The 25,727-nt window shown below is 45.1% G+C and overlaps 1 protein-coding gene across 1 annotated transcript in view; it reads right to left on the minus strand.

The window, feature by feature from the left end:
• Nucleotides 1-25,727, minus strand: part of NRDE2 (NRDE-2, necessary for RNA interference, domain containing) — a 49,057-nt gene that overhangs the window by 1,944 nt on the left and 21,386 nt on the right. The window contains exons 4-12 of the mRNA XM_079700013.1: nucleotides 25,531-25,680; nucleotides 19,122-19,572; nucleotides 17,947-18,352; nucleotides 16,473-16,606; nucleotides 13,369-13,489; nucleotides 8,787-8,962; nucleotides 6,125-6,511; nucleotides 4,226-5,154; nucleotides 2,300-2,438 (exon numbers count right to left, since the gene is read on the minus strand). Of these exons, the coding sequence (XP_079556139.1) occupies nucleotides 2,300-2,438; nucleotides 4,226-5,154; nucleotides 6,125-6,511; nucleotides 8,787-8,962; nucleotides 13,369-13,489; nucleotides 16,473-16,606; nucleotides 17,947-18,352; nucleotides 19,122-19,572; nucleotides 25,531-25,680 (2,893 nt within the window). The remainder of the gene's footprint in view (nucleotides 1-2,299; nucleotides 2,439-4,225; nucleotides 5,155-6,124; nucleotides 6,512-8,786; nucleotides 8,963-13,368; nucleotides 13,490-16,472; nucleotides 16,607-17,946; nucleotides 18,353-19,121; nucleotides 19,573-25,530; nucleotides 25,681-25,727) is intronic.

Genomic DNA, 25,727 nt, shown 5'->3' on the forward strand with positions numbered 1-25,727 from the left:
GAGCTGTCCTTCCTTCACACACCAAAATACTTCAGTGTCCTCTGCTAAAATAGTAACTACACTTAAGGCTTTGTTTGTTCCTGAAAGAAGAAACACTGTACTCCTGTACTTTCTCAACCACTGCATTTGTGAGACTCACAGTTAACCCTGGAATCCAGCAAATCCAGGTACGTAAGTTGGCTAGCCTCAAATGAGAACTGCCCTCTGCTATTTCCTTCATCAGTCGGCCACTGGAAAACGCCTTTGCTGCATCAGGTATGAAAGGGTTAAAGGCCAGGTGAAAGCGTGGTAGTGACCGTTTTTCCTCCAGGGAGCCAGAGCCACATCCTTCCACAGTGGCCCCACGGCGTCCTGCCCTCTCCTGGCGCTCAGAGCCTACACCTCACAGTTTGGCCCTAATTTGATTTTTTCCTGAGTTCATCAAAGCGTTAGGAGCTCACCCAGATGCCTCAGAAACTGCTAGGGGAAATCACTGCTCTACTTAATTCTTGGTCTGATGCTAATCTTTCCAAAAAGACAGACATTCCTTAATGGTCCCCGTCTTTTTTTCTAAGTCAACAAGAATTTTTCTGTCTACAGTCCACCCAGACTTGGCTCATGGCAGATCCTCAGTAAAAGTACTACAAGTTTGCACTTCACCCTATTTGTCTCTACCTAAAAAAGACTGGAGAAGTTAAACTGGCAAGTGTGCAAGCTCTCCCTCTTTTTAAATTTAAAGTCTTTCACTGGCTTAGACTCCCAGAGTGTTAGCGCTGGAACCATTAGGGAGCATCTGGCGCGCTCCTTCAGTGCGGGCCTGACCACGGGGGTGGAGCTCAGTGGGAACCCAGCCCTCCTGCTGCGCCCCAGTGGCCTCCTCTGGTAACGGGCAGGGCCCGCGTCCAGGCCTCGCGTGCCCACGGACACCACGCTGGCGTCTGGACTTCTGAAGGTTTCCATTTCACACAAGGGAGTCAAGACGTAAAATCTGAGCTTTTGAGTCTGAAGAATAAACATTAAAAACACAGAAACTTCGGTGGTAATTCATCTTGATGCCGACTTCTGCCCACAAAACTGTGCCCGTTTGTCCTGGGTGTGCTGTCCTGAGATGCGTCCTTCCCTGCTACTCAGGCCTTTCAGAGGTCAGGGGAGGTGCTCCCCGATGAATTCTGGACTCTAAGAGGATGGGGGAGGCCCAAACCTCTCCTAACCCCTAACTTACTCTCTCTGTATCTCTTTACACCCGACTCTGTCAAATGTCAATGGGAAATGTTCAAATACTTTGATCAACTTCTGAGAAATTATCCTATGGAAACAATCAGAGAGATATATATTTATCTTTTTTCAGGAAGGTCACTTCTGGCTTCTGAAAGGTACAATATTCAATGGCAGTCACTCTGATATGATTCAACAGCCTTGAGCTAAACAACACTCAAGTGGCCTAGAAGACTGTTTCTAAAAAAGCATGCAGGGCTTCCCTGGTGGCGCAGTGGTTGAGAGTCCGCCTGCCGATGCAGGGGACACGGGTTTGTGCCTCGGTCCGGGAGGATCCCACATGCCGTGGAGCGGCTGGGCCCGTGAGCCACGGCTGCTGAGCCTGCGAGTCTGGAGCCTGTGCTCCGCAACGGAGAGGCCACAACAGTGAGAGGCCCGCGTACCGCAAAAAAAAAAAGAAAAAAAAAAGAAAAAAAAGCATGCAACTTAGCAGTAGATATATTATAGTAAAGGAGGCCCAGCCCAATGCCAAGCCTTTAAGCAAAGGCAAAGACAGTTCAAGACTCCAGGAATGAAGCCCAGGAACCACCTTTCAGCCTGCACAACACATTAACAAAACTAAATGGCCTCTCACCATATTCAGTCATCGTGGTACTTTTAAGTAAAGACAAAGTTGCTTTGGAAAGGTCTATTTTAAAAACCACATTCCAGATTGAATCTTATCTTTTAGTAACAAAACAGAATCAGGACCTGGAAATTCTTAGAAGCAGAATGGCAACAAATTTAGGTCTCTTTCAAATGAAAGCTCTTAGACCGTTTCCAAGTTGTTGACTCAACAAAGTCAACTAGGAGAAAGCCACATGACATTCTGCTGCAGTGAACAGCCCAGGCATCACTCCTCGCTACCATTCTACCAAAGGCCCCAGTTGAAAAGGCAACTTGTGACCCCTCCCACGTCCTGAGGGACCTGACGTCATCCCACCAGGACGCCCACAGGATGAGGCAAGGCTGAGAGGGGTGCGGGCTGCTGGACACCCACACCGCTCACTTACGAAGGAGAAAGCAGAGCTCTGCATAAACACAAAAACTCCGCATCTTTTCTTACCAAAAAATTCAAATACATCCTCCACAGTAAAGGGCACTGGCTGCCATAGTCACTCCGCATCGCATTTTCAAACAGGGCTCTGATCCGATGCGTCAGGCCGGTCTCGGGAATGGTGGCGTAGACCTCTCTACCATCTACCCTGCAAGACAAAAGCTCATGTAACTCCAAGACAACTTCCCACACCTACGTTGCAGTGGGAAGAGATACGTCAGTGACAGCAGACGTCAGCGACAAGTGGATCTGAGCACGTCGGAGGCAGTGCTGCGCCCAGGTCTGGGGACACGGGGGTGCAGGATATAGTATGATGTGGCTCCTCCAGGGCCAGAGGAAGCCAGAGTCCAGGGTGCTGTGGTGTCTCCACCACACTGGGTCTGCCCAGAAGGCACACAAACTCCCTGTTTCTCTGTTTCCTAAGGAAAACCTACCCTTTCATTAGCAGAGTGCAAATTTTACCGTATGGGAAAGAAAGACCTTTCAGTTGAAAGTAGAGTGAATAAAATCCTGATGGAAGAAGTAAAAAAACAAGTAAACTGAAATACTATTCTGGACCTCCCTGGTGGCTCAGGGGTTAAGAATTTGCCAGCCCATGCAGGGGACACGGGTTCAATCCCTGGTCCGGGAAGATCCCACGTGCCGTGGAGCCACTAAGCCCTTGCACCACAGCTACTGAGCTTGCACTCTAGAGCCCACGAGCCACAACTACTGAAGCCCGCGCACCTAGAGCCTGTGCTCCGCAACAAGAGAAGCCACCACAGTGAGAAGCCCGCACACCGCAATGAAACTAGAGAAAGCCCGCATGCAGCAACGAAGACCCAATGCAGAAAGAAGGAAGAGAGGGAGGGAGGGAGGGAGGGAGGGAGGGAGGGAGGGAGGGAGGGAGGGAGGAAGGAAGGAAAAGAAAGAAAGGAAGGAAATAAAAGTTTAAAATAATTTATTAAAAAAAAAGAAAGAAATACTATTCAAAGGCAATTCTGAACACTCGATTTCTAAGGTCAGAGTGAAGTTAACAACAAAGCTTCTGGAAGGAACAACAATGCCTAAGCCAATATGTTCCCAAGCCTGTCGTTTAACCTTCAGATATAAAATACTGTATCCAAAAAAAACCCAAAAACCATTTAAAACATGACACTGGGGCCTCCCTGGTGGCGCAGTGGTTGAGAGTCCGCCTGCCGATGCAGGGGATACGGGTTCGTGCCCCGGTCTGGGAGGATCCCATATGCCGCGGAGCGGCTGGGCCCGTGAGCCATGGCTGCTGAGCCTGTGCATCCGGAGCCTGTGCTCCGCAACGGGAGAGGCCACAACAGTGAGAGGCCCGCGTACCACAAAAAAAAAAAAAAAAAAAAAAAAAAAAAAAAAAAAAAAAAAAAAAAAAAAAAAAAAAACATGACACTGTTATCATCAGTAATAGTAACAGAGGCTAGTAATTAGTCTGCACTCTCTTTGTGCTCGGTACTCAACCTTCCCAGCAACCCTCTGAGGCAGGTCTTTATTCCCATTTCACAGAAGGGGGAACCTACTGGAGACATGAACTGACTTGTCCAAGATCACACAGCTGCTAAGAGCTGGGATTTGACTCCAGATTCCAACTCCAGAGCCTGTGCTCTTACCCCTATGCTTTTACTACACCTTCTCAGACACCTGAAGACCTGGCAGTCACCACTCATGCACCATAAGCAATGCTCAGGGATCCCAAAAACCACGCCCTAGGGAGACAGCCACAGGAGCCTCTGACGAAAGGTGTTGCTACTTGCAAGTCTCTTATTCCTTTTTCACCATGTTTTTCTACAACACAGAGAAACCCCCCGGCAGGCGTTCCAGGCCCGGGCCGCATTCACTTCTGTATTCTGGAGGCCGAGTGGGTGGTGGGAACACAGCAAGCACTGCGTAAAGCTTTCTGGACACACGGACAAGATGCTCTGTAATTACCTCTGCACAGTTTCCACTAGTCTTTTCCTCATTTTCTCAGCTTCAATTGCGAACAACCACGGCTCCAAGGCTTTGGCAGACCTGGTGATCACATCGAAGAATCTTCTGGTCTTACTGGCACTGTGGGACTTACTCTGAATCTGTACATACGACCTCCAAAGAACCTGGTTGTCCGGATACAACTTTAAAGCCTCTGAGAGAGCCTCTCGCAGAGGAGCCAGAGGGTAGATGGCGACTTTCATGTGGAATCTGAGCAGGCTCGTGTGCATCAGGGTGACGGCCTCAAGGACCCTGCTCAGGCTCGGGGGGCTGGCACTGCTCTCCAGACCAGGGCCCTCTGCGGAAACAGAGACCTTGTGTTTTGCAAATACCTGCTCATATATCCGCACAGTGGCGTCGATCCCTATGGTCAAATACTGGAAGAGCATAAAGCATTTAACCAGGCTAATCAGGCGGCTAAAGGAGTCGGCGGGAGCTGGATCGGAGACACAGCTCTCCCCCAAACAGTCCTGCAGCGCGTGTTCATAAGCCTTCCGAGCTTTCAAAATTTGAACGGCCAAGACTTGCCCGGCGTAGGGCCCGTAGGCCCCATTCTCGGTCAGTCTGGTCAGTACGTGAATGGCTCGGTCTGGGGCGGCCCCTCTCACGTCCGGCAACAGCTCCACCTCCAGCTCCGCGTACAGGAGACCGAGCTCACACAGCTCATGGTCCTTCAGTCCTCCGCTCCCTGCCAGGCCCAGTGCTGTATCGAAAACTCTTCTGGCGTCCTCTGTGTTGCCGAGCAACCACTCCAGATGCGCATACTGCTTCCAGAGGCAAAAATTGTTGCGGTTGTCTGGCTCCTTAAGGAGATTCTTGGCTAGTTTTTTGCAGTTCTTTCCTTGTGATTTTAATCTCTTCTTGTTTTTAGTGTGCAGACACCAAACGACCTAAAGGTAAAAAGAAAAGAATGATTCCAAGTGCTGGGATATTAACGACATCCCTTTGTACTGTCAGCTGCAGAAAGCCACACAAGGCGTCCCCACTGCCTTCCTTTATCACGTGTCTGCTAAACGCTTAGGCTCTCTGAGAAACAAATCAGGATTCCACTAGGGCCACAGGAGCCCCAAAATGAACACATCTAGGTTTCCATCTGAAACCCTACAAAGAAGGCTTATATACGCCACGTGTTCTTCTCCAAAGATAGATGACCACCAAATTTTACCAGGCACTTGTTTTTTTTTTTTTTTTGCGGTACGCGGGCCTCTCACTGTTGTGGCCTCTCCCGTTGCGGAGCACAGGCTCCGGACGCGCAGGCTCAGCGGCCATGGCTCACGGGCCCAGCCGCTCCGCGGCATGTGGGATCCTCCCGGACCGGGGCACGAACCCGTGTCCCCTGCATCGGCAGGCGGACTCTCAACCACTGTGCCACCAGGGAAGCCCCCAGGCACTATTTTAATAATACATACAGCCTGGTGTGTGCAACCTGCAATTAAAGCATCAGAACTTTGGGTTTTATAATTCAATACTAACCGGTGGCCAGCAGAGGGCAGAGGAGTCAACCCTAGACGAACTTCTAGCAGATACTGAAGAGCAGCATAAGTAAGTAGCTTATTTCATCTATCTTAATAAGCCCCTAAATGCTCTAACCTGGCTGAAGCTTAAGCTTGGTCCTTAACACTAACTGCTCACATGATCACAGACATCTGGTAATAAAGAGTCAACACAACAGCCCGTCACTGACGCGCTGGACTCACTCCCACCTTCCTCCTCTTCCCCGTGGCCCCTCAGAAAGGGCAGCCACACACCCGGTGGTGCTGTGGCCCAGAGCCCTGAAGAACACCAAGAGCCTGGCCATCCCCCTGACAAACAGCGACGGGAAATGAGGTCCTCACACAGGGGAGAGGAGGCCGGAGTTACCTTTGCAATCTCGTACCGTAACCAGGAGAAGCAGAGCTCAGACCTCTCCTCGCCTGAAAACAAAGGCATCACGAGGTGGAAGATGCTGCGGATGAACTCCTCGCCCTCTCGACTGTGACCCCTGGTCCAGTGCCGGCAACCCAGCTGGTCCGTGCGTCCGACACAGCTGACGCCGGAAAATGAAAGGTTGAGAAAAGTCAAGGGCTTTTCATCATAAAGTCCGTTGTCAAAGATGCTGTTCTCATCCATGGCCAGATAGAGGCAGGAGGCCGGAGGGCTGAAGCCAGAAGGCACACCCAAGAACTGCAGAAAGGCTGCAATCAGCTGAAACTGAAGATCCGGGCTGGAAAGTCGGATCAGAGACTGTCCAATATCATCAAACAACACCTGCAACAAAGACAAAATCAAGTGACCAAATGCAACAAACAAAAAAGCCTTCACAATTTTTTCCACAATTCTTTTTATAGGGATATACTTAACGAGTCAACATTATTCAAATTAAATTTTAAACAGACAGGAGCTAGGTTATCTGCAAGACGCAAAAAAGCTAGAGGCCTCCCAAGGCAAGCTGAAGGCGGGAGGGTGAGTGCCAGGGGTCCTGCAGCACCGGCAGCATCTCACACTTCCTGGGAATCCTCCACAGGAGGGGACACCAAAGTGGAAACTTTCAAAGTCTCCTAACGGATTCACAGGAAATCTAAAATCACATTCACTTCTTTTTTTTTTTTTACATTCACTTCTGAGAACACACAAAATTGCTTTTCTAGTTACTTTGATAAGTTACAATTGTGAAAAATTTTTATTTTAAGATAGAAGAACTTTACTACTTTGTTGTTTCTTTGTATAAAATTGCTTCAGGAAATGAAAAATATGCTAAAAAATACACAAACAGCAGCACAGTAAAAAGGAAACTGCAGGAGCAACGGACCATGCTGAAAGCAACTGTAAGAGCCTAATACTGACTGTAACTGTTTGTAGCTGACTTCACGTAATAACTGTAAAATGTAAGGCCACGGGGACTACACTGTGTCTCAGGTCCTGCTTATCTGACTGGTCTCTGTGGCCCTCAGCAAAGAGGAAATCAAAACACAAGCACAATAAAAGTGCACTACCTGGGACTCAGCTCATCAAAACCATCACTAATCAGAAAGTTTTTTCTCCTCCAAGCTTTGACTAGAGAAAAAAATCTAAGAAATCGCTCGCGGCAGTAGTTTGCTCCAGAAATGGGCTTCCGGGAAACCGCCAAACTGCTGAGCCTTGAGAACTAACTTCTGAAGGGTGACCATGAACTCTGTAAAGCCATCAGACACCAAAGACCGAGCCCACCCACCCTGCCTGAAAACTTCAGCTCGGCGGGGCGGGGCCCTCACGGGCAGGCTCGCCTCACGATGGACGGTCGCCTGGGCGCTGGCCCTTCCCCCCTGCCCAGAGGCCAACCCCGTCCTTCCTCCCAGTGCTGTTTTCTCATTCTGGCCACTCCTTGAACATCCCCGCCCTCTGGTTCCTTCACTCGTGCTGATCCCTCTGCCTGGAGCCGAGGCTCTGGCATCAAATAAATACTGTCCACATCCAGGACTATTAACGGAGCGCTCACCAATGGGCAAGCTTCGTCCAGGCACTGGTGACGCAGCAGTGACGGAAACAGGCAAAGTCTCCACTCTCACGGCATGTGCTTTGCAGAGAGCAAGCAGGTCAAAGCTCAGGAGCCTTTGCTGCTGTAAAACCTCTCAGACTGTACTTGTGACCTGTCACATGCCAAGCAGCACACAGTAGACCCTTGAACAGCACGGGTTTGAACTGGGCGGGTCCACTTACACACGGATTTTTTCACTAAACATGTCCCACAGGACCCTGTGACCCGTGGCTGGTTGAATCCGCAGCTGTGGAACCACGGATGCGGAGGGCTGACTGCAAAGTTATACTCGGATTTTCAATTGCTCGGGGGAGTCGGTGCCCATAACCCCCTCGTTGTTTAAGGTGTCAACTGTACTTGGTATCTTGTCAAAGTGGCTCAATTCCAGGTATCAAAATAGAATCTCTTCCTTTCGTTTAATGTAAAACTTCCAAAGCTGCTGGCCACTGGGCACAGAGTACCAGGCGCCAAGCCATGCAACAGCCGTGAGGGACGTAACCTGAGTGCCTGGCGAGCACAGGTGCCCAAGAGATGCTACTTCCTCCCCAGCAAGATGAGCTGGACACCCACCGTCCCAACATGGCCTCTACACTCCTGTCCCTCTTGTCTTCCGGAGTCACACCTACCCACCCATCTTTAAGGATCCAAGAGTAGGGTGGGGAAAGTGGACACAGTTGAAGAATCTAGGACAGTGACTCCACGCTTTTAAACCCTGAGCCCCCAGGCTTCCGTGTGAAAAATTAACTGAATAACCTGGAAGACAATCTCCAGAAGGGTGACCACCAGAGCCGACGCTCCTCCTCGGGGACAAGAACTATCAGGCTGAGTGCCTCCATGCTCCCCCATCACTAGCAGCCAGTGAAAGCCTCCCCGGTTTCCGGGAAAGAAGGGAGTTTCTGTAGGCAGGAGCAGGCTAGAACCTCCCAAGCCAGGCAGGTGCCCAGAAAGCCCAGCAGACTCCTTCCGGGGAGCCAAACCCCAACGGGAACGGGGGCAGAGCAAAGACCCCGCGGGGGGCGTGGCGCTCACCTGCCTCTCTGGGTCCTCACAGTCTTCCTCCGCCTGCTTCTTGGTCTTCTCAGGGCGCCACGGCCGCCAGTGTCTGTGGTCTCGGGACCGCTCAGCAGCAAGCCAGATCTGCCACCTGGGCAGAGTCTTATCTTTAATTTCCTGGTCGTCGTCTTCTGGTTCATCATCGTCATCATCTAGGCAAGAATCAAACTTCTAGCACACCTAACCAGCAAATAAAGCCACCATCAACACTTAAATCTACCTGCTTGTGCCAGCTACAGGGGTGGGCAACTGGAAAGCCAAGGTAAGACCCAGGCCCAGCCTTCTGGGACACTCAGTGGCATTTACAGACTCTCCCATAGTCACTCAGGTTCCCAGAAAAAAACGGCAGGTTAGCCGGTGAAATAAGATGACTGCTAATGCTATCACAGCAATTAAAATGGGAATGACACATATTTAGGACAGCACTGCCCAGCGGAACTTTCTGTGATGCCGAAAGTGTTCCAATTCTGTGCTGAGTAATATGATAGCTTCCAGCTACAAGTGACTTACTGGGCACTTGAAATGTAGCTGGTAGAATAACTGAATTTTAAATTTTATTTCATTTTAACTAATTTTAATTAAAATAGCCACGTGTCACTAGTGGCTACTGTATTGTACAATACACTTCTAGAATGCTAAATGACATTTAATGAGAGCATTGCTTTAGATTTTCTTAAGCCATCAGAATTTTTAGCCAGTGGCCCTATGATTATGACACATGTTCACTTTTTTTTTAAAAAGAAGCAAGTCAAGATATCCTATACTTTATTTCACTTTTGTTTCCTAACTCTGAACATGCAGAATAGGAAAGGAAAAAAGTCTGAGTCTTCTGTAAAGTTCAATATTTAAAAATAAACAAACAGAGTATGTAAAATGGTGCAGCCACCCAGAAAACAGTTTGGCGGTTTCTTATAAAACTAAAATGCACTTACCATAAGACCCAGAAATTGTATTCCTGGTGCTGATCCCAGAAAAATGAAAACCTATGTTCACACAAAAACCTATACATTAATGCCCACAGCAGTTTTATTCGTAATAGCCAAAAACTGGCAACTATCCAAATGTCCTACAGAGGGTGAATAGAGAAACAAACTGTGGTACATCTATGCCATGGGCACCGCTAAGCAATAAATATGAAGAAACTGCTGACACATGCAACAGTATGGACGGATCTCAGGGGAATTCTGCTGAGTAAAAGCCAATCTTAAAAAGTTACACAGAAAACAACTGTTAGTGAGGATGTGAAGAAACTGGAACCCTCGTGCATTGGTGGTGGGGATGTAAAATGGTGCAGCTGATGTGGAAAACAGTGTGATGGATCCTCAAAAAATTAAACACAGAACTACCACATGATCCGGCAATTCCACTTCCGGGTATAGACCCCAAAGAATGGAAAGCAGGAACTCCAACAGGTATTTGTGTATCCACGTTCATAGCAGTATTATTCACAACTGCCAAAAGCTGAAGCAATCCAAGTGTCCATCCACAGATGGAGAGAGAAATAAAATGTGGAAATACGTACAATGGAAAATTATTCAGCCTTAAAAAGCAAAGAAATATGGACACGTGCTTCATACTGTATGGACCTTGAAGACATTATACTAAGTGAAATAAGCAATCACAAAACAACAAATATTGAATGATTTCACTTATATGACATTCTTAAAGTAGTCAAATTCATAGAGACAGAAAGTAGAGTGGTGGCTATCAGGGGCTAAGGACAGAGGAGAGGAATGGAGAGTTAATACTTAATGGGTATAGAGTTGCAGCCGGAGAAGATGAAAAAGTTGAGGAGATGGATAGAGGTGATGATGGTCACGCACAAGTGTCTGAATGTAATTAATGTCACTGAACTGTACACTTAAAAATAGTTAAGATGGTAAATTTTGTGTGTGTTTTACAATAAAAAATGTTGAAAAGAGTTACATGCCCTATGATCCCATTTCTATAAACACAGGTGAAATAACATGGTAATATAATAATAGACATGGAGAACAGATCAGTGGTAGGAGTTGGGGGGAGCGGGGAGGAGGTGTGGCAAGAAAGGTACAGCATAGGGGGCCCTGTGGCGATGCAGTGCTTCTGTATCTTGATTGTGGTTACGTGAAGCTGCACATGTGGTAAAGCCGTAAAGTACGAAACAAATACAGGCAAAGACGAGTGCCTGTCAAACCAGTGAAATCTGAATGAACTCTGTGGATTGTACCAGCATCGATTTCCTGGCTGTGCTACTGTCTGCAGCACTACCACTGTGGGGAGCTGGGTGAAGGGTGCACAAACCTCCCTGTGTATTTTTTCCCCAACTTCTTGTGAGTCTATAAGTATTTCAAAATAAATAACAAGCAAAAATCTCAAAAAATCGAAATGCATGATACGTGTACCAGCATTTTAAACCCAATATTCTACCCAATGCTCTTCTGAATTCCTCAAAGAAGAAAACAAATTTAACTATTTATCACCTTCTTCTAAAGGTCTACATTTGAAGTAATCCTTTAATCATGCTGAGAAACTTACTATAAGAGAAATTACCCCTGTGAGTTACACATCAGACTTAGATACCAGAATTTATTACATCAGTAATTCAAAAAGTTACATGGTTGTGGACAGATGTATATACGTAACAATCACAGCCTAACAGGAAGTGAGGGTAAGCAAGAAGAAATAAGTTGTAATGTATGAAGAAGTACTTCAGAATCAATGAGAAACACCAGCCACTCTCTAGATGCCAACCCTGTCATGATGAACCAAAAACTTAAAAATAAAACAAAACCAAAAATAGCTATCCACTAGTTTTCTGAAAACAAGAATCTTTCAACCTTTCTCCTGATGCTGCTGGGGTTTTGCGTACTCCCATTATATTCATTAGAAAGAAATTCACTGAATTCAGTAGAAGATTCTCTATAATGGAAACTTTGCAGGAATATTAGCACCAACACATGTCCCTAACTTGATACTAAAAATCAAGGTTTCAACACTGGGGTTACCTTTCTGAGAAAATTACTTTACATCTGATTATGAGTGATGATTAGACATTTGGACATTTATCAGAGAAGTAATGTTAACTTGGTCTCTGGGCACTGCTATGAGAACTCTATCCTCATAGAATTGCAGAATATGGTAAACTTTAGAACATACATACCATGCAGTCTAAGAGTCTTGCTCATTCACAAAACATAGAAACAAACAAAAACAAGCTGAAAACACAGAACCATGCTGAGTCGGTCACCCAGAGAAAGAAGATTTATTACCCAAAGACCTATTTTCGTAACTCTTCATGTGGTCTTGCAGACTCAGTGGCTAAAAGTGCAACACCTACTTCCATTTTTCCCTGCAGGTTATTGTTTTCATATATGAAACCACTGAGGTCAGCCTGAAGAACAGTTCCAGTTCTTTTAGGAAAGGACACTCAAGAGAAGTCAAAACAGCTGAGCCTTTGACAGCCCAGGTGAGGCATGACCATCACCAGACAGCGCTGCCCAGAGCAGAGTCACCCCAAATACCTGACGGTCCCACCACCCAACCTGCCTTAGTGGAGGCGGGGATGCCACCTGGCCTGGAGCTCTGCGCTGCCACGCAGACCTTAGCTAATCCAAAGCTTCCATGCTGCGGATGAAGAAACCAAGGCCCAGAAAGGTCGCACCTGTGAGAAGAGGCTGGCTGAGTCTGGGCTCTCTCCCCCTCACACTTTCAACAAAACCAGAAAGTGAAGCAATTCCTGAATAGCTGAGAGCTGCACTGTCCAATTCAGTAGCCATAGTGTGAGGCTATCAAGCACCTGAAAGTGGCTGGTCTGAATTGAGACGTGCTGTAAGTATAAAACATACACCAGATGTCAAAGTCTTTGTATGGAAAAAAAAGAAGGCAAAATATCTCATTAATTTGTTTAAATTGATTACATGTTGAAATGTTAATGTTCTGATATACTAGGTTAAACAAAATACATTATCAAAATTAATTTCACCTCTTTCTTTTCACTTTTTTAACGTGACTACCAGAAAATGTGAAGTTACATATGTGACTTGAATTATATTTCTGTTGGTCAATGCTGTCTTGAAGAGTACAAATCTGGAAAATACTCTGGAGTCACTTAGAATGACTACTGTATAAATGCTAGTTAATAATTATTTTATAGTATTCCTAAAACGGCAAGTATTTTTCAAATAATATGTTGGTCTGTACATTGCCAAGAAAACAAAAAGACAGTCTTAAACACACACAAAAATGGGAGGAGGGAGAGCAGGGGATTAGTAACAAAATTACTAATCAGAAGCAACCTACAAAAGAAAAAATGAAAATTACTTCCTCTGGAAAGAAATTCAACCCTCAGAGTGTATGGACTAAAGGAGGGGATGGCAGTCAACTGCTTTAAAATCTCTACAGGGAAGAAACAGTCTTTCTCCCAGGTCAGTTACTTCATGAGTTTTTGACACTTTGATGTTTGCACAGTGTTCTTAAGCTACTGATAAATAGCTCACACCTACGAACAAATAACCCATGAAGACGTGAAAACAAATTCTGGAAGGAAAAGGTGGAGCATCTCAACTGAGAGGCGCCTTACCTGGGCTGACGACCACCCAGCCGCCCCGCTCCTGCTGCTGCATCCACGCTCTCCAGCCTCGGGCGCCCTTTTCCCCGGCCCTGGGCTCTCCACTGTCCCAAAAGGGCTCAAAGAATTCTACCTGTTCAGGTTTAAAATAAAGAGGTTAGTCTACCTTGTACAGAACTGCTAAGTCACTGGGCAAAATCAGTGCTGACTGGCATAAGTGGGGCTTATGATTCTTGAAATCTTGCCTGTCATCAGTCTTGGGAGTAGATATACGATACACAAAACAGAAAAAACAATTAGTGTGACAGGCAGCCACCAAGAGAGGCCCCTGTGGCCCTCCCCTGCCCTGAGGTATTCACACCCTTGAATGTGGGCTGGGCCCAGCGGCTTCTCCTAACAAACAGAATATGGCACAAGGTGATGGGAGGACGCCTCTGAGGTTAGTTACAGAAAGACGGGCCAAGCCCACCAAAAGGGACCTGCAGCTGGGTGGCAGAGGGACAATTTGCCGGTTCTGACCAGGGACAGTGGCACTGCCAGTTCCCTGAATGCCACTGGGCCCCCTAACTGATACCTGAAGTCATGTTGCTTTCAAGACCTTTGGAGGGGAAGGAGATTCAACGTCTTTTTTTTTTTTTTAATAGAATTACAGTTGATTTACAATATTATATTACCAAAGTTTCAACAGGACAGACTGTGAGCTCTAGAGGTCAGGACCACATCTCAATTACAGTAAACCCCCAGCACCTGGCACTGTGCCCAACACACAGGAGGGACTCAATAAGTGTTTGCTGGGAGACGGCTGAACACGGCGAGCACCTCGTGAACAAACAGGCCTGCAGGGTAAAGCCTGGCCCCTCCCTCAGTCATCTGGCCACCAGGCCTGCAGCGTGTGGGGGCAGTCTGGCGGCAGCAAGTCCCTATGGAACAAACGTGAACACTTCCATGAACAGGAAACTGAACATGTCATCACCTGGCAATCAGGACTTTGAAAGTTGGCCAGTAGGGACTTCCCTGGTGGTTCAGTGGTTAAGACTCCACGCTCCCAATGCAGGGGCCTGGGTTCGATCCCTGGTCAGGGAACTAGATCTCATATGCCACAACTAGAGATTGCATGCCACAGCTAAGGAGCCCGTGAGCTGCAGCTAAAGGAGCTGGCAAGCCACAACTAAGGAGACCTGGTGCAACCAAATAAATAAATAAATATTAAAAAAAAAAAAAAGTGAGCCAGTAACCTGTTCAATGAAAGCTTTTGCAAGAAACCTCTTGAAGAAAAACGAGCAGGCTTCAAAGGGCAGGAGCAGGATGACCCAGCCTGAGCCCCCGTCTGCATCCAGGAGAGCCACAGGAGGGCCAGGCCCTGCGCTCCGAGTGCAGGCAGCCACCTCGGCAAGGGGAACCGGGAGGACTACACTCCCTCTTTACAGGATTTGCTCTTATAAAAGGGATGGCAGGGCTTCCCTGGTGACTCAGTGGTTGAGAGTCCGCCTGCCGATGCAGGGGACACGGGTTCGTGCCCCGGTCCGGGAAGATCCCACATGCCGCGGAGCGGCTGGGCCCGTGAGCCATGGCCGCTGAGCCTGCGCGTCCGGAGCCTGTGCTCCGCGGCGGGAGGGGCCACAGCAGTGAGAGGCCCGCGTACCGCAAAAAAAATAATAAATAAATAAATAAAAGGGATGGCAGAAGCGCAGTCAAGGAAAAGAAGGTTTGTTTTTTTAAGTGTGATGAATGGTTATAACCAATTCATTTATTCCACAGAAACACAGACCAGTAATCCCAGACTCTGCCTGTTTTCTGTTGTACCACTCTGTTTATGGTAACAGTGTCTCTCAGTTACAAAGGTATGGAATGTCATTAAATAAAAGCTTCAAAGTTGTCATACACATGCTTTGAAATTACAGACCTCTTACTCACTGGGTGCCCACCACCTTCAGCTCGGTGCCAACAAGCACTGGTCCCTACTGTGTGCTGGGAACATGTATTAAGTTGAGGTGTGGTCATGCCCTCAAGAGTATTTAAAGCCTCAAGTGCGTGGGCCAGCCCTGGGTGATGCTTCTGTCCTGGGCAGCGCCCCCCAAGCCCATCAGCAACCGCTCCCACCCCAGAGGGTGTCAGCAAAGGGGTGGGGGTGAGGGCAATTTCGATCCTGACCCCCAGCACATACCCCAGGCTCCGCAGAGAGGCTAAGAACCACTTCTGCAGCACAGCACGTTATTCAAACAGCAAAACGTGTCTTAAAATAACTGTGTTATCTGGCTTTTTATACTAATAATCAGTTAGACCAATACTAACCAATATTCTTTAACCCAATTTTGTCTAGGAAAAAAAGGTTAAAAATAAGGATGATAAAAAGTCTTTACAGGCAGTTCATGAAAGCTCCACAAGATGGAGACCGTAGCCTGTCACGAAAGACCTTTGAAAGTTCACCATAAATTCAGATGTCCAATCCATCTCTCATCAGACCCTCTTTGCTGAGTAGAAAACTGAGTTTTCTTGAGTGGAAAAAGGGAAAAGAAGGTTTTCTTATTTGGATAGTTCTACGGTAAGTTTTTTCTATTGCTTCACATCACAAATATTGGCAATGTTCCCTCATCTTCTAAATGCCTAACCCCCCCAGCCCTACCCACCCCCAGTCAGGATCGGTGTTGACAAAGCACCAACATGTAATTTCACTTGCAACTCCAGCAAAGATTTTAGGTGGTGGAAAGGTCCACCAGGGGAGAGACACGAGACCCAGATTAGAATCCACAGAGGCAGGAGAGAGGACCACAGTTTAAAGGGCATGACAACTGCCTGCCTGGAGGGCGGGGGCAACTAGCATTTAAACACGGGCAGTAAGTAAGGGAAAGAAAAGGAACACAAGTGAATCTTTGTATTTGGGGAGGTGGAGGGATCGTCTTTCCTCTCTCCATGTTTCACTACTTTCATTACGGAATTTTCCTTGGATTGCCAGAATATTTCTGAGGAACAATCCTCAACAGGACTGATATAAAGGAGGATATAAATATTTAAAAAATACGACCACCACCCCCCATTATCCACAACCCCCCACGAAAGAGGGAGGGGGGAGGGAGAGAGATGGAGATGGGGTGGGGGGACTCAAGCAGGACTTGCACCTGTCCTTTGGTAGGCAGGTCTTTCACACTGTCGGGTTTGAAGAAGGTGAAGTCAACCATGGCCTGGAACAGAGAGACGGCCTTCTCGGAGTGACCAGCCTGCCGCAGAAAGTGGCACTGCTGAAGAAAGAGGGCTGCAGGCAGGGAGAGCAAAGGGGAAGAACCCCGGTTAACACCCAAAAAGGGAGAGAACATAACTCCTACAGACATGCAGTTCAACACCCAGAACATCTCTTCCCTGAAATTAGTGACTGTTAATATTTTCAAAGCTGTGGGACATACATGTCCTGATTTTAAAGGACTCAAATAGTACTGCAGTGAAAGTACATTCTCATTTTCATGTGAAACTATCACAGAGTTCGAATAGTAACAATAAAATAAGGCAAGAGGATGGTCTGAATATTGGTTATCAAATACTCAAAGCTCATTAATATGAGAAAAATTCTAGGAAAAGGATGGCGTCATAGATTTTTTATCAGAAAGCAAAGATCTGTACTCAACTGATCACTAGATGGCATTATTCACCAGCAGTTTTCATTGTGTACTCAGTCCGCTGTAAACAAATCAGGGTTCCATGTTTGAAAATTTCAGTTCATTTTAACTGTGGTACAATTCCATCTACTAAATACCATTAAGCTGTTTGAGCTCGTCACAAAGGATATCAAACATGAGACTCTTTAAGTCAGTGGAGTAAATGCTTATTATTTCTAGAGCAATATATTTCTATCTTTAGAAATTAGTAGCACTATTCGATCGCAGGGATTTGATCAAATAAACACCTGCTACATGCCAGACACTGAGCTAGACTCACCATATCTTATCTTAGCTGACATGCGCAACAATCAGGTAAAGCAGGTATTGTACTATTGCTGCTGAGGGAGAAACTAGAGCTCAAACAGGTTAAGGAACCTATCCAAGGTCACACCAGAACCCATGAAGGGCAAACTCAGGATTCAAGTCAAGAGTGACACTCTCCAGCTCCCGTGCCTCATTACTGGACAAAATTTATATTCTAGTCTCCTTCAGGACCTGCCAAAAATGGCAACAGTATAATAATAGCAAAAACCTACATCTATCAGTGATTTCCAGCCAGTCAGGGCATCCCGCAAACACTAGTGCCTCAGACCCTATGCTATAATGGGTCAGATGAGCAGTGCAGGCATCTCAGTAGAGAAGGCCACCAACAGCCAAAGCAGTTAAGAGACTTGACTACATTTACCTGATTAATAAGTAGAAAAGTTGGAACTTCTAGTCTGGTGATATTTTCCGAACCCTACTGGCTCTAATGCCCCACCACCAAGAAGCTGGAGGGGGAGAACCTGTTATCAAAAGGAGTCATAATATCTTTTTTAAAAATCAGTTTTATCGACTTAGACATTCCTAAAATAAACTGAAAACAAATCTTCATTTTCAACTTAGCCAAAAGAAAGTACAGCTCCTCCCGCCTACGAGGATCTGGTCATCATCTCCTTACCAAACATGGCCTCCTCAGTGCCAGGCAGCTCAGGGTGAGACAAGATGCTGCCGTCCTTAACAGCAGACAAAGTACTCAAGCATTTTCCATAAAGACTCTGAATTTTTGATATGGAAAAGGTGCTAAACTGGCTCTGGCAAAATAAAAGGTATTTCTGCCAAAGGGCTGTATTGTTGGGATGTAAAAATATCAGTTTCTGCCACTCTTTGACCAGAGTGGAGGGCTCCCAGAACTCGGTGCAGAGCTGCAGCTTGGCGAGTTTCAGATCCACGCTGCTCGGGTTGCTTTCCACGGCCCGTTCCAGAATGGCCAGCTTCTTCTCCAGAACCAGCCTCAGGGACCGCTTCTGCTTTTCCTGCTCTCCTTCCTCGATGGCGTACAGGCCCGGACTTCTCATGACCTCGTCCTCAACAACAAAAACACCAATTTACAAATGCAAATGGAAGTGGGGGACCCTCAGGATTTCAAGGCTGCTTGTAGAGTGACTTATAAGCCCCTAACGGTTTCTCACCTCTCAAAATGAATTGTTATTCAGACATGTTTGATCTTGTGTTTAGTTCACCTAATTTACCTATCCACTCTCTGTCATTTTAAACTTAGATTTATGTATCAATAACTAGCATGCAATGTCTTGAAAACCTTTTCTGAAGAGCCAGTTTTACCAATAACACAGCCAAATGTAGGACAAATATGATAATTATATAAGTGGTTCAAAAAGATAAGTGGGACGAAGACAAATCCATGTGTTCCAGAAGGGGAGCACATAGCTCTAACTACGTCATTGCACGGGCAGCCCCTCTTTGCAATTCTGTGCACTTCGCATGTTCTGTTTGTATTTCAGGAACGCCTCCCCCTGCCTGGTTAGCATCTACTGTTCTTTCACGATTCTGTTCAAGTTTCACCATCCGTTGGAAGCCATTTCTTACTCCCTAGTGGCAAGTCACCCCCTCATTCCATCCCCAAATTAGATGTTATAGCATTTATTACCCCAGATGGCATTTATCCTTCCTCACTGGGCTTTTGAGTAAACTCAAGGCAAGGGCTGAATTCTAGTTATCTTTAAAGGCCCGGCACCAGGGTTCCTCCTAGGAGCTCAAAAATCACTGCAGAGTAAATCAGTGCCCCAAATTAAGACCGTCATTCTAAGGTAAGAGAACTGGGACAGTGACACTTACCTGAAAAGCAACAAATGCCATCCACAGCTGAATATCCCGAGGATTCTCCCAAACCCTCCTGTTAAACTCCTCCACCTTGGCCTTGAGAAGCACGTTCTCTCTGTTGGGCTGTGAATCTGGCTGCTTGGATTCTTGCCCTGAAGGACCCCGGCCTTGTAACCACTGCGTGGTGGCTTCATCATAAATCCCCAGAGGGTTCAACCAGGTTGTAACAGGGGAAACCACATCCTCTGCACCCTTCACTGGGATAAATGAGATCGACTCTGATGAGGGAGGTTCAGTTTTACTGCTAATGGCAACTCCGTCAATGTTCATTAATCCCACACTCTTCTTTGTAAAGTAGCGCTCGATATGCTTGTGTGACCGCTTCTTTGCTGTGGAAGTCCCCTCCCAAGATATACACTGCTTCTTAGGGTTAATGCCAAGGCAGGAGTCTCCTTTCCTCTTGTATCTTATATTTGAAAAAGAAAACAAGTTACTGAGAGAACATGTGCCCTGGATCCAAATCACTGAAGACCCAGCAGACACACTCTGTTCTGCAAGTTAACTGCATACATTCAAATTCACCTTCCCTTCAAATTGCTTCTATTTAGAGAAGTACAAGGATTAGCTGTTAACTTTTTCTGCCTGACTTATTCCTCTAACATGACTCTTTGTTTACGTCTCATGAATTTAAGATCACGCCTGTCTTCCAGATCTTAGTAACTTATATTCTCCTGCAGCTTTGTACAGCACTGTCCCATACATTATGTCATCTGAACATCACAATCATGTGTGACAGGCAAGGCGGAAATCATCTCCTCTTTTACACCATTCCTAGATGAGGACGCTGAGACCTCAGGTGACGCTAGGTCATCCGTCTCCTAGACCAGTCCCTTTTTCTCAGTACTGCCCTGTGTCCCTACTTAAGATAACAGAGAGGTCTAAGATTCTTTTTTTAATCCTGAAACAAAGTATGTCAAATAAAATTACATTTGGCTATTTTCTACTCTACAGGAAAAGAGGCTGGGTTCTGAAATGCTTTTATGGATCATGTAGGCGTCCCCAGAGTTAAACACGAGACTACTGAATATGTGCACAAAAGCTAAGGAAAACTGTGCACACTTTTCTGTATGTATGTTATACAAACAACCCAATTAAAAAATGGGCAAAAGATCTGAACAGAAATGTCACAAAAGATATGAATGACCAATAAGCACATAAAGTGGTCAACATCATTAGTCATCAAGGAAAAGCAATCAAAACCACAGTGAGATACAGCACAGGCCCACCAGACAGCTAAAATTAAAAGGACTGACAATACCAAATGTTGGCAAATGATCTGTGGAGTAACCGGGACTCTCATATGCTGTTGGTGGGAATGTAAACTGGTACAATCACTTTGGGAAAAGGTCTGGCAGTTTCTTAAAAAAACTAAACACAGACCTTACCCTATGACCTAGCAATTCTATTCCTAGGTATTTACCCAAGAAAAAGGAAACCACATGTCTACACAAAGAGCTGTGCACAAATGTTCTCAGCAGCTTTATTCCTTACAGCCAAATACTGGAAAAAGTCCAGGTGTCCATCAATAGAAGAATGGATGAACAAATGGTGGTATGGCCATTGATGGAATACTCCCACCAGGAAGAGGAACAAACTACTGATAAATGCCATAGCATGGATGAAACTCAAAAACATTATGCCGAGTGAAAGGAGCCAGACACAATGGAGCACACGCTATATGATTCCATTTATATGAAATTCTAGAATAGACCATACTAATTGATGGTGGAAAAAAATTAGAATGGTAATCTTCTCTAGGGAGGTGGGGTGTGGACTGAGTGGAAAGGAGCCTGGGGAAACTTCTTGGGGTCATAGTAATGTCCTCTATTTTCATAGGTGTCTGGGTTACACAGGTATATGCATTTGTCAAACTCAGCAAATAAAGATGTGGATTATTACACTGTAAGTAAATTTTAAATCAAAAGAAAAAATAAGCAAATCTTGAACTCTAGCCAATGATATGCACATTGAAGTATTTAGGGGGCAGTGTATTGATTTCTGCAGTTTACTTTGAAACGCATCCAAAAATTAAGATGGGTGGGTAGACAGCCGCATGGACACGTATGTGACAAGGCAAGCACAGAGACATTAATGGTAGAACGCAGGGCATGGCTATATGAGTGCTCACTGTAAAATTCTTTCGACTTTGGCTGTATTTTTAAATTTTTTCACAATAAAATGCTGTGGAGAGAAAAAAGCAAGAGAGAGGTGCTGCCATCTTCTGTCAACTCCCAGGGAGCTTCTCTTCCACATCATCCTGGTCCAGCTCCATCACCTCCTCTCCTTCCTCACTGTCAACAGAGACCTGAGAAGCTCTCTGCTTGCCTGTGCCTCCCCCACTGCTCTACTGTAGTGATTCCACTTTGCGGGAATAGTTTCTCTCACACACACGAGTTTTCTCTCAAACCCTTTCTCTTTATCCTCTCTCCCGTTCCTCCTGGATTATCTCTGGATAATCTCTCTCCTTTCCATTTATGAGTCAAACAACTTTAGCAAAGGGGTGATGAGATAAAATAGGCTAAAACAGCTCTACATAAGCCTTTCATCCCCTAAGAAACAAATTTTAAGTTAAAAACTAGTTTTGTTTTCCTTAATTACTATTTTATTTTCACTAAAAATGAACAAGATTTTAGATATTCAATCTCTTAAAAAATGTTTTCTGACTTTAAAACTGCATTTTGTAAAACTGATTTTAATAGCTTCCTTTTATAGCAAATTTGATGAAAATGATAAAGGAGAAAAAAGAATGCTACTGGCCTACATTATTAAGTATCAACTTTCAGATAATGTGCATATGCATATATTCACATATATACATACACACATCCTTTTTTAAAATAGCTGATATATAGCTTCAGGCTTTCCTCCCTACTTTTAAGCATTTCCCCATACCATTAGTTTTAGAAAATACAATTTTTATTGGCTTCAAACTGGTTCATTGGAAGAGTGTGTCATAATTTATTTAATCATTTCCCTACTGTTGGATATTTAGGTTCTATACAATTTATCACTTATCACAGAACCTCAATAATTGGACAGAACCTAGGGTTAATGCAATAGTTCCCCAAATAAAGGCACTTTCCTATAAAATCCTTACCAAATAATCAGCTAGTCTTCACTTGAATAATTCCAGAGGTAGGGACCCCCACTTTGTTTGGAGGTTCAGTGAATGATATCACATGTATCTAATTTAAATAAATTCAGATACAGGTACTTAGTCACCTCCCCCCAAAAAAAGAGAGAGAGAGAGAAAGAAAGAAAGAGTGAAAGAAATGAAAAGAAAAGAAAAAGGGAAAGGGTTTGGGAAGAGAATATGTTTAAATCAAACACCCAGTTCTGCCCTGAATCCACTCAGTGGGTCTGAGCCCCAGAGTAAGCTGGGCTGAGCAACATGAATTTGCCTTTCCTTTGGCGAATTCAATTCACACATGCCTTCTCAGTGTCTGACTGCCTAGGTCCAAATTCCAACTCCACCATTTACTAGCTGGGTGACCATGACCAAGTTTTAAAAAACAAACAAACAAACAAACTGTGCCTCAGTTTCCTTGTCTGTAAAACAGGGATAATAACAGTACCTTATGTCAGAGAATTGCTAGGATGATCAAAAAAGTTTATATATGTAAAGTCCTGGGACTTCCCTGGTGGCGCAGTGGTTAAGAATCCGCCTGCCAATGCAGGGGACATGGGTTCAATCCCTGGTCAGGGAATTAGATCCCACATGCTGCAGAGCAACTAAGCCTGTGTGCCACAACTACTGAGCCTGTGCTCTAGAGCCCGCGAGCCACAACTACTGAGCCCACGCACCACAACTGCTGAAGCCCGCACGCCTAGAGCCTGTGCTCTGCAACGAGAAGCCACCGCAATGAGAAGCCTGTGCACCGCAACGAAGAGTAGCCCCCGCTCGCCGCAACTAGAGAAAGCCCACACGCAGCAACGAAGACCCAACGCAACCAAAAATAACTAAATAAATAAATAGAAAAAAAATTAAATTATATATGTAAAGTCCTTAGCCATACAGTAAGGACTAGATAAGTTTAAATTATTATTATTATTTCATACAACTTGGCTCCTAAACTTAAGCCAATTATTTCATCTGGTATATAGCCAAAGAAACAATAATCTCTTCCAAAAATGGAGAAAAAACTAGCTGAACTTCACTGACAGATAGTATATTAGTCCTACGGAATTTTCCAAAGGTAATTCTGACTTGTTATACACTAACTTTAGAACCTGACCCTTGCTTACGACAGTGCTCCAAAACACACATCATTGCTGGGATGCTCACACTCTTAGATCGCTTTTATGCTGAGCCAGACTTCCACTCACTGGTCCCGGTTCTGCTTCCCAAGTTACACAGAACATTGCCAACCCACCTTCCAAAAGACAGTCCAACAAAGCCTACAAAACGACGACCATATCCCTGACAGGGGCCAAATACCCACAAGCCCTCACCTCATCCTCACGCGATGGCCTTAGCCAAGTGTCTGCTCACCTTCCTCTCAATGCTCTTGGTTTGTCAGTATCCCTCTTAAAAAGTGTGAAAACTCAGTACCTGACACAGTATTCCCACCGTCCCCTGAGCAGCTCAGAGTACCATGGGACCAACACTTTCTCAGACCTGGACACCAACAGTTGTACCGCTATTAATCTGGGCAAGACTTGCCTCACTTAAGTTTTAGTAATTTACTAGGAAATCACACCAATGCCCTAAGCCCTTTGTAGTAGTCTCTTTGTGGTTTAGATTAATAAAGTTGTCTTTAATTACTCTTCCTGAGCTCTGGGCCATTGATTAACAGAGGCTCAAGAGCCACTCTCTGTTCATATTTTTTCTTTTTTTCAATCTATTACTAAATAATAACTCTTTCTATTTGCACACCAATTTCTAATTTCATAGCAAATATTTTTGATATTTGAGTGTAAGGCACAGCAGGCGTTACAATTCCCAATTTACAACTGAAGAAATGGAAGCTCAGAAAAGTTAAGAGACTTGCCTGGGATTATATTACTAGTCAACAGCAAAGTCAGAATGAGAACCAGAGTCTTCTGTTTCCCAGCCTAGAAAATGCCCTACCACCCAACCTGTCTCTTCTTTTTTTTGTGTGGACAGTTGGAAGAACATCTGAAGTCAGAGAAATACAGGTTTAAACCCCAACTCTCCTGCTTCCTGGTTGTATGACCTTGAGAAGGTACTTCATCTCTGAGATTCCTTTCCTCGTTGGTAAAATCAGAGTGCCCCCTCCTCATGGAGGAGCTGTGAGGGTCAGACAGGCTAGCATCGGTGAGAGAACACACACAGGAGCAGGCTACATACTTCATGCCAAGCCAGCATTTGCTGTGTATCCCCACATCTGCGGCATGAAAAACCGCACAGGACTTTAGGGAGCATTAAAATCATTCTAAAAATACACAAATACACTTTAAATATGATAGTCATTTACTCCCTGCCATGAGGTTTTAGTAGACAGTATGGAGATAAAAATATGCACCAAAAAAAACTGATATAAACTCATCATAGAGGAAATTTTAGTTGGAGTTGCTTATGTGGTGAGTTACAGTGTCACAATGAGTGACAACATGACTAAAATGTGGAGGTGCAGAAAAGTAATGGGAACTAAAATTTACTTTAAAAACTAATTAGCCCATGAAGAATGATAATGATCTTCAAGGCCTCCTCTTGGCCATATATTCCATGATTCTCTACCTTCAGTTTTCATTACCTATAAGCTGTTTGGGAACAGAGACTGTGTATTATTGTTCTTACAAAGTACTAAGTGTCTAAAGGGTTTATTGAGGATTCAAATATTTTTGATTGACAGATTAGAGGAGAAAAGTTTAAACTCATTACTGAAGGAAATACCATCAGCTATTTTTACGATTATCTGGTGACGTATGTATGCTGGAAACAGTTTGAAAAAGTCATTACCATTTAATGTCATTTTTAAAAATGGCATGTGTGCGTTGCAGGGGGTGGATAAATAAAAGGGCTTTGTAACTTCTAAGAACGGCATATAGATTAGACCAAATGGTTTACGGAGAGTCACAATTATTTCAAGGTATTTTTCGGTTCATTCATTCTACAAATATTCATTGAACACCTACTATGCCACACACTATGCCAAGCACCATGGCTAAATAAGATTAATCTGACCTGGGTCCTGATCTCAAGGTTTAAAATTTTATTTTAGAATGTGAGATCACTCACCTTCTATCGTATATGCCTACACAAGTTAACAGTGGATAAAAGTCAACAGAGTCGATGGCGGGGGTGAGGAGGCAAAGAGACGCAGACAGTGCTGAGAGAGCACAGAGGAGAAGGAAGTTCCCTCCCACCAGGGAAAGCCAGGGAGAGCTGTACAATGGATACCTTGCTACATCTCCTCGGTAAAGAGACTTATATTCCCAGTTTGCAGGATCCGGCTTCTTATCTGTTCTGAAGGTTTCTCCCGTCAGAGCCTGAACGTCCTCAAGCCAAACAAAGTGACGTCCAATATCAGCAGTGGCATTATTTTCTTGGCTGTGGGACAAAGGAAGGCGAACAAGAAAAGGGAAGAGGCACTTAGA

The sequence above is a fragment of the Hyperoodon ampullatus genome (genome assembly GCF_949752795.1).
Source record: "Hyperoodon ampullatus genome assembly, chromosome: 3".
Classification (NCBI taxonomy): Eukaryota; Metazoa; Chordata; class Mammalia; order Artiodactyla; family Ziphiidae; genus Hyperoodon; species Hyperoodon ampullatus.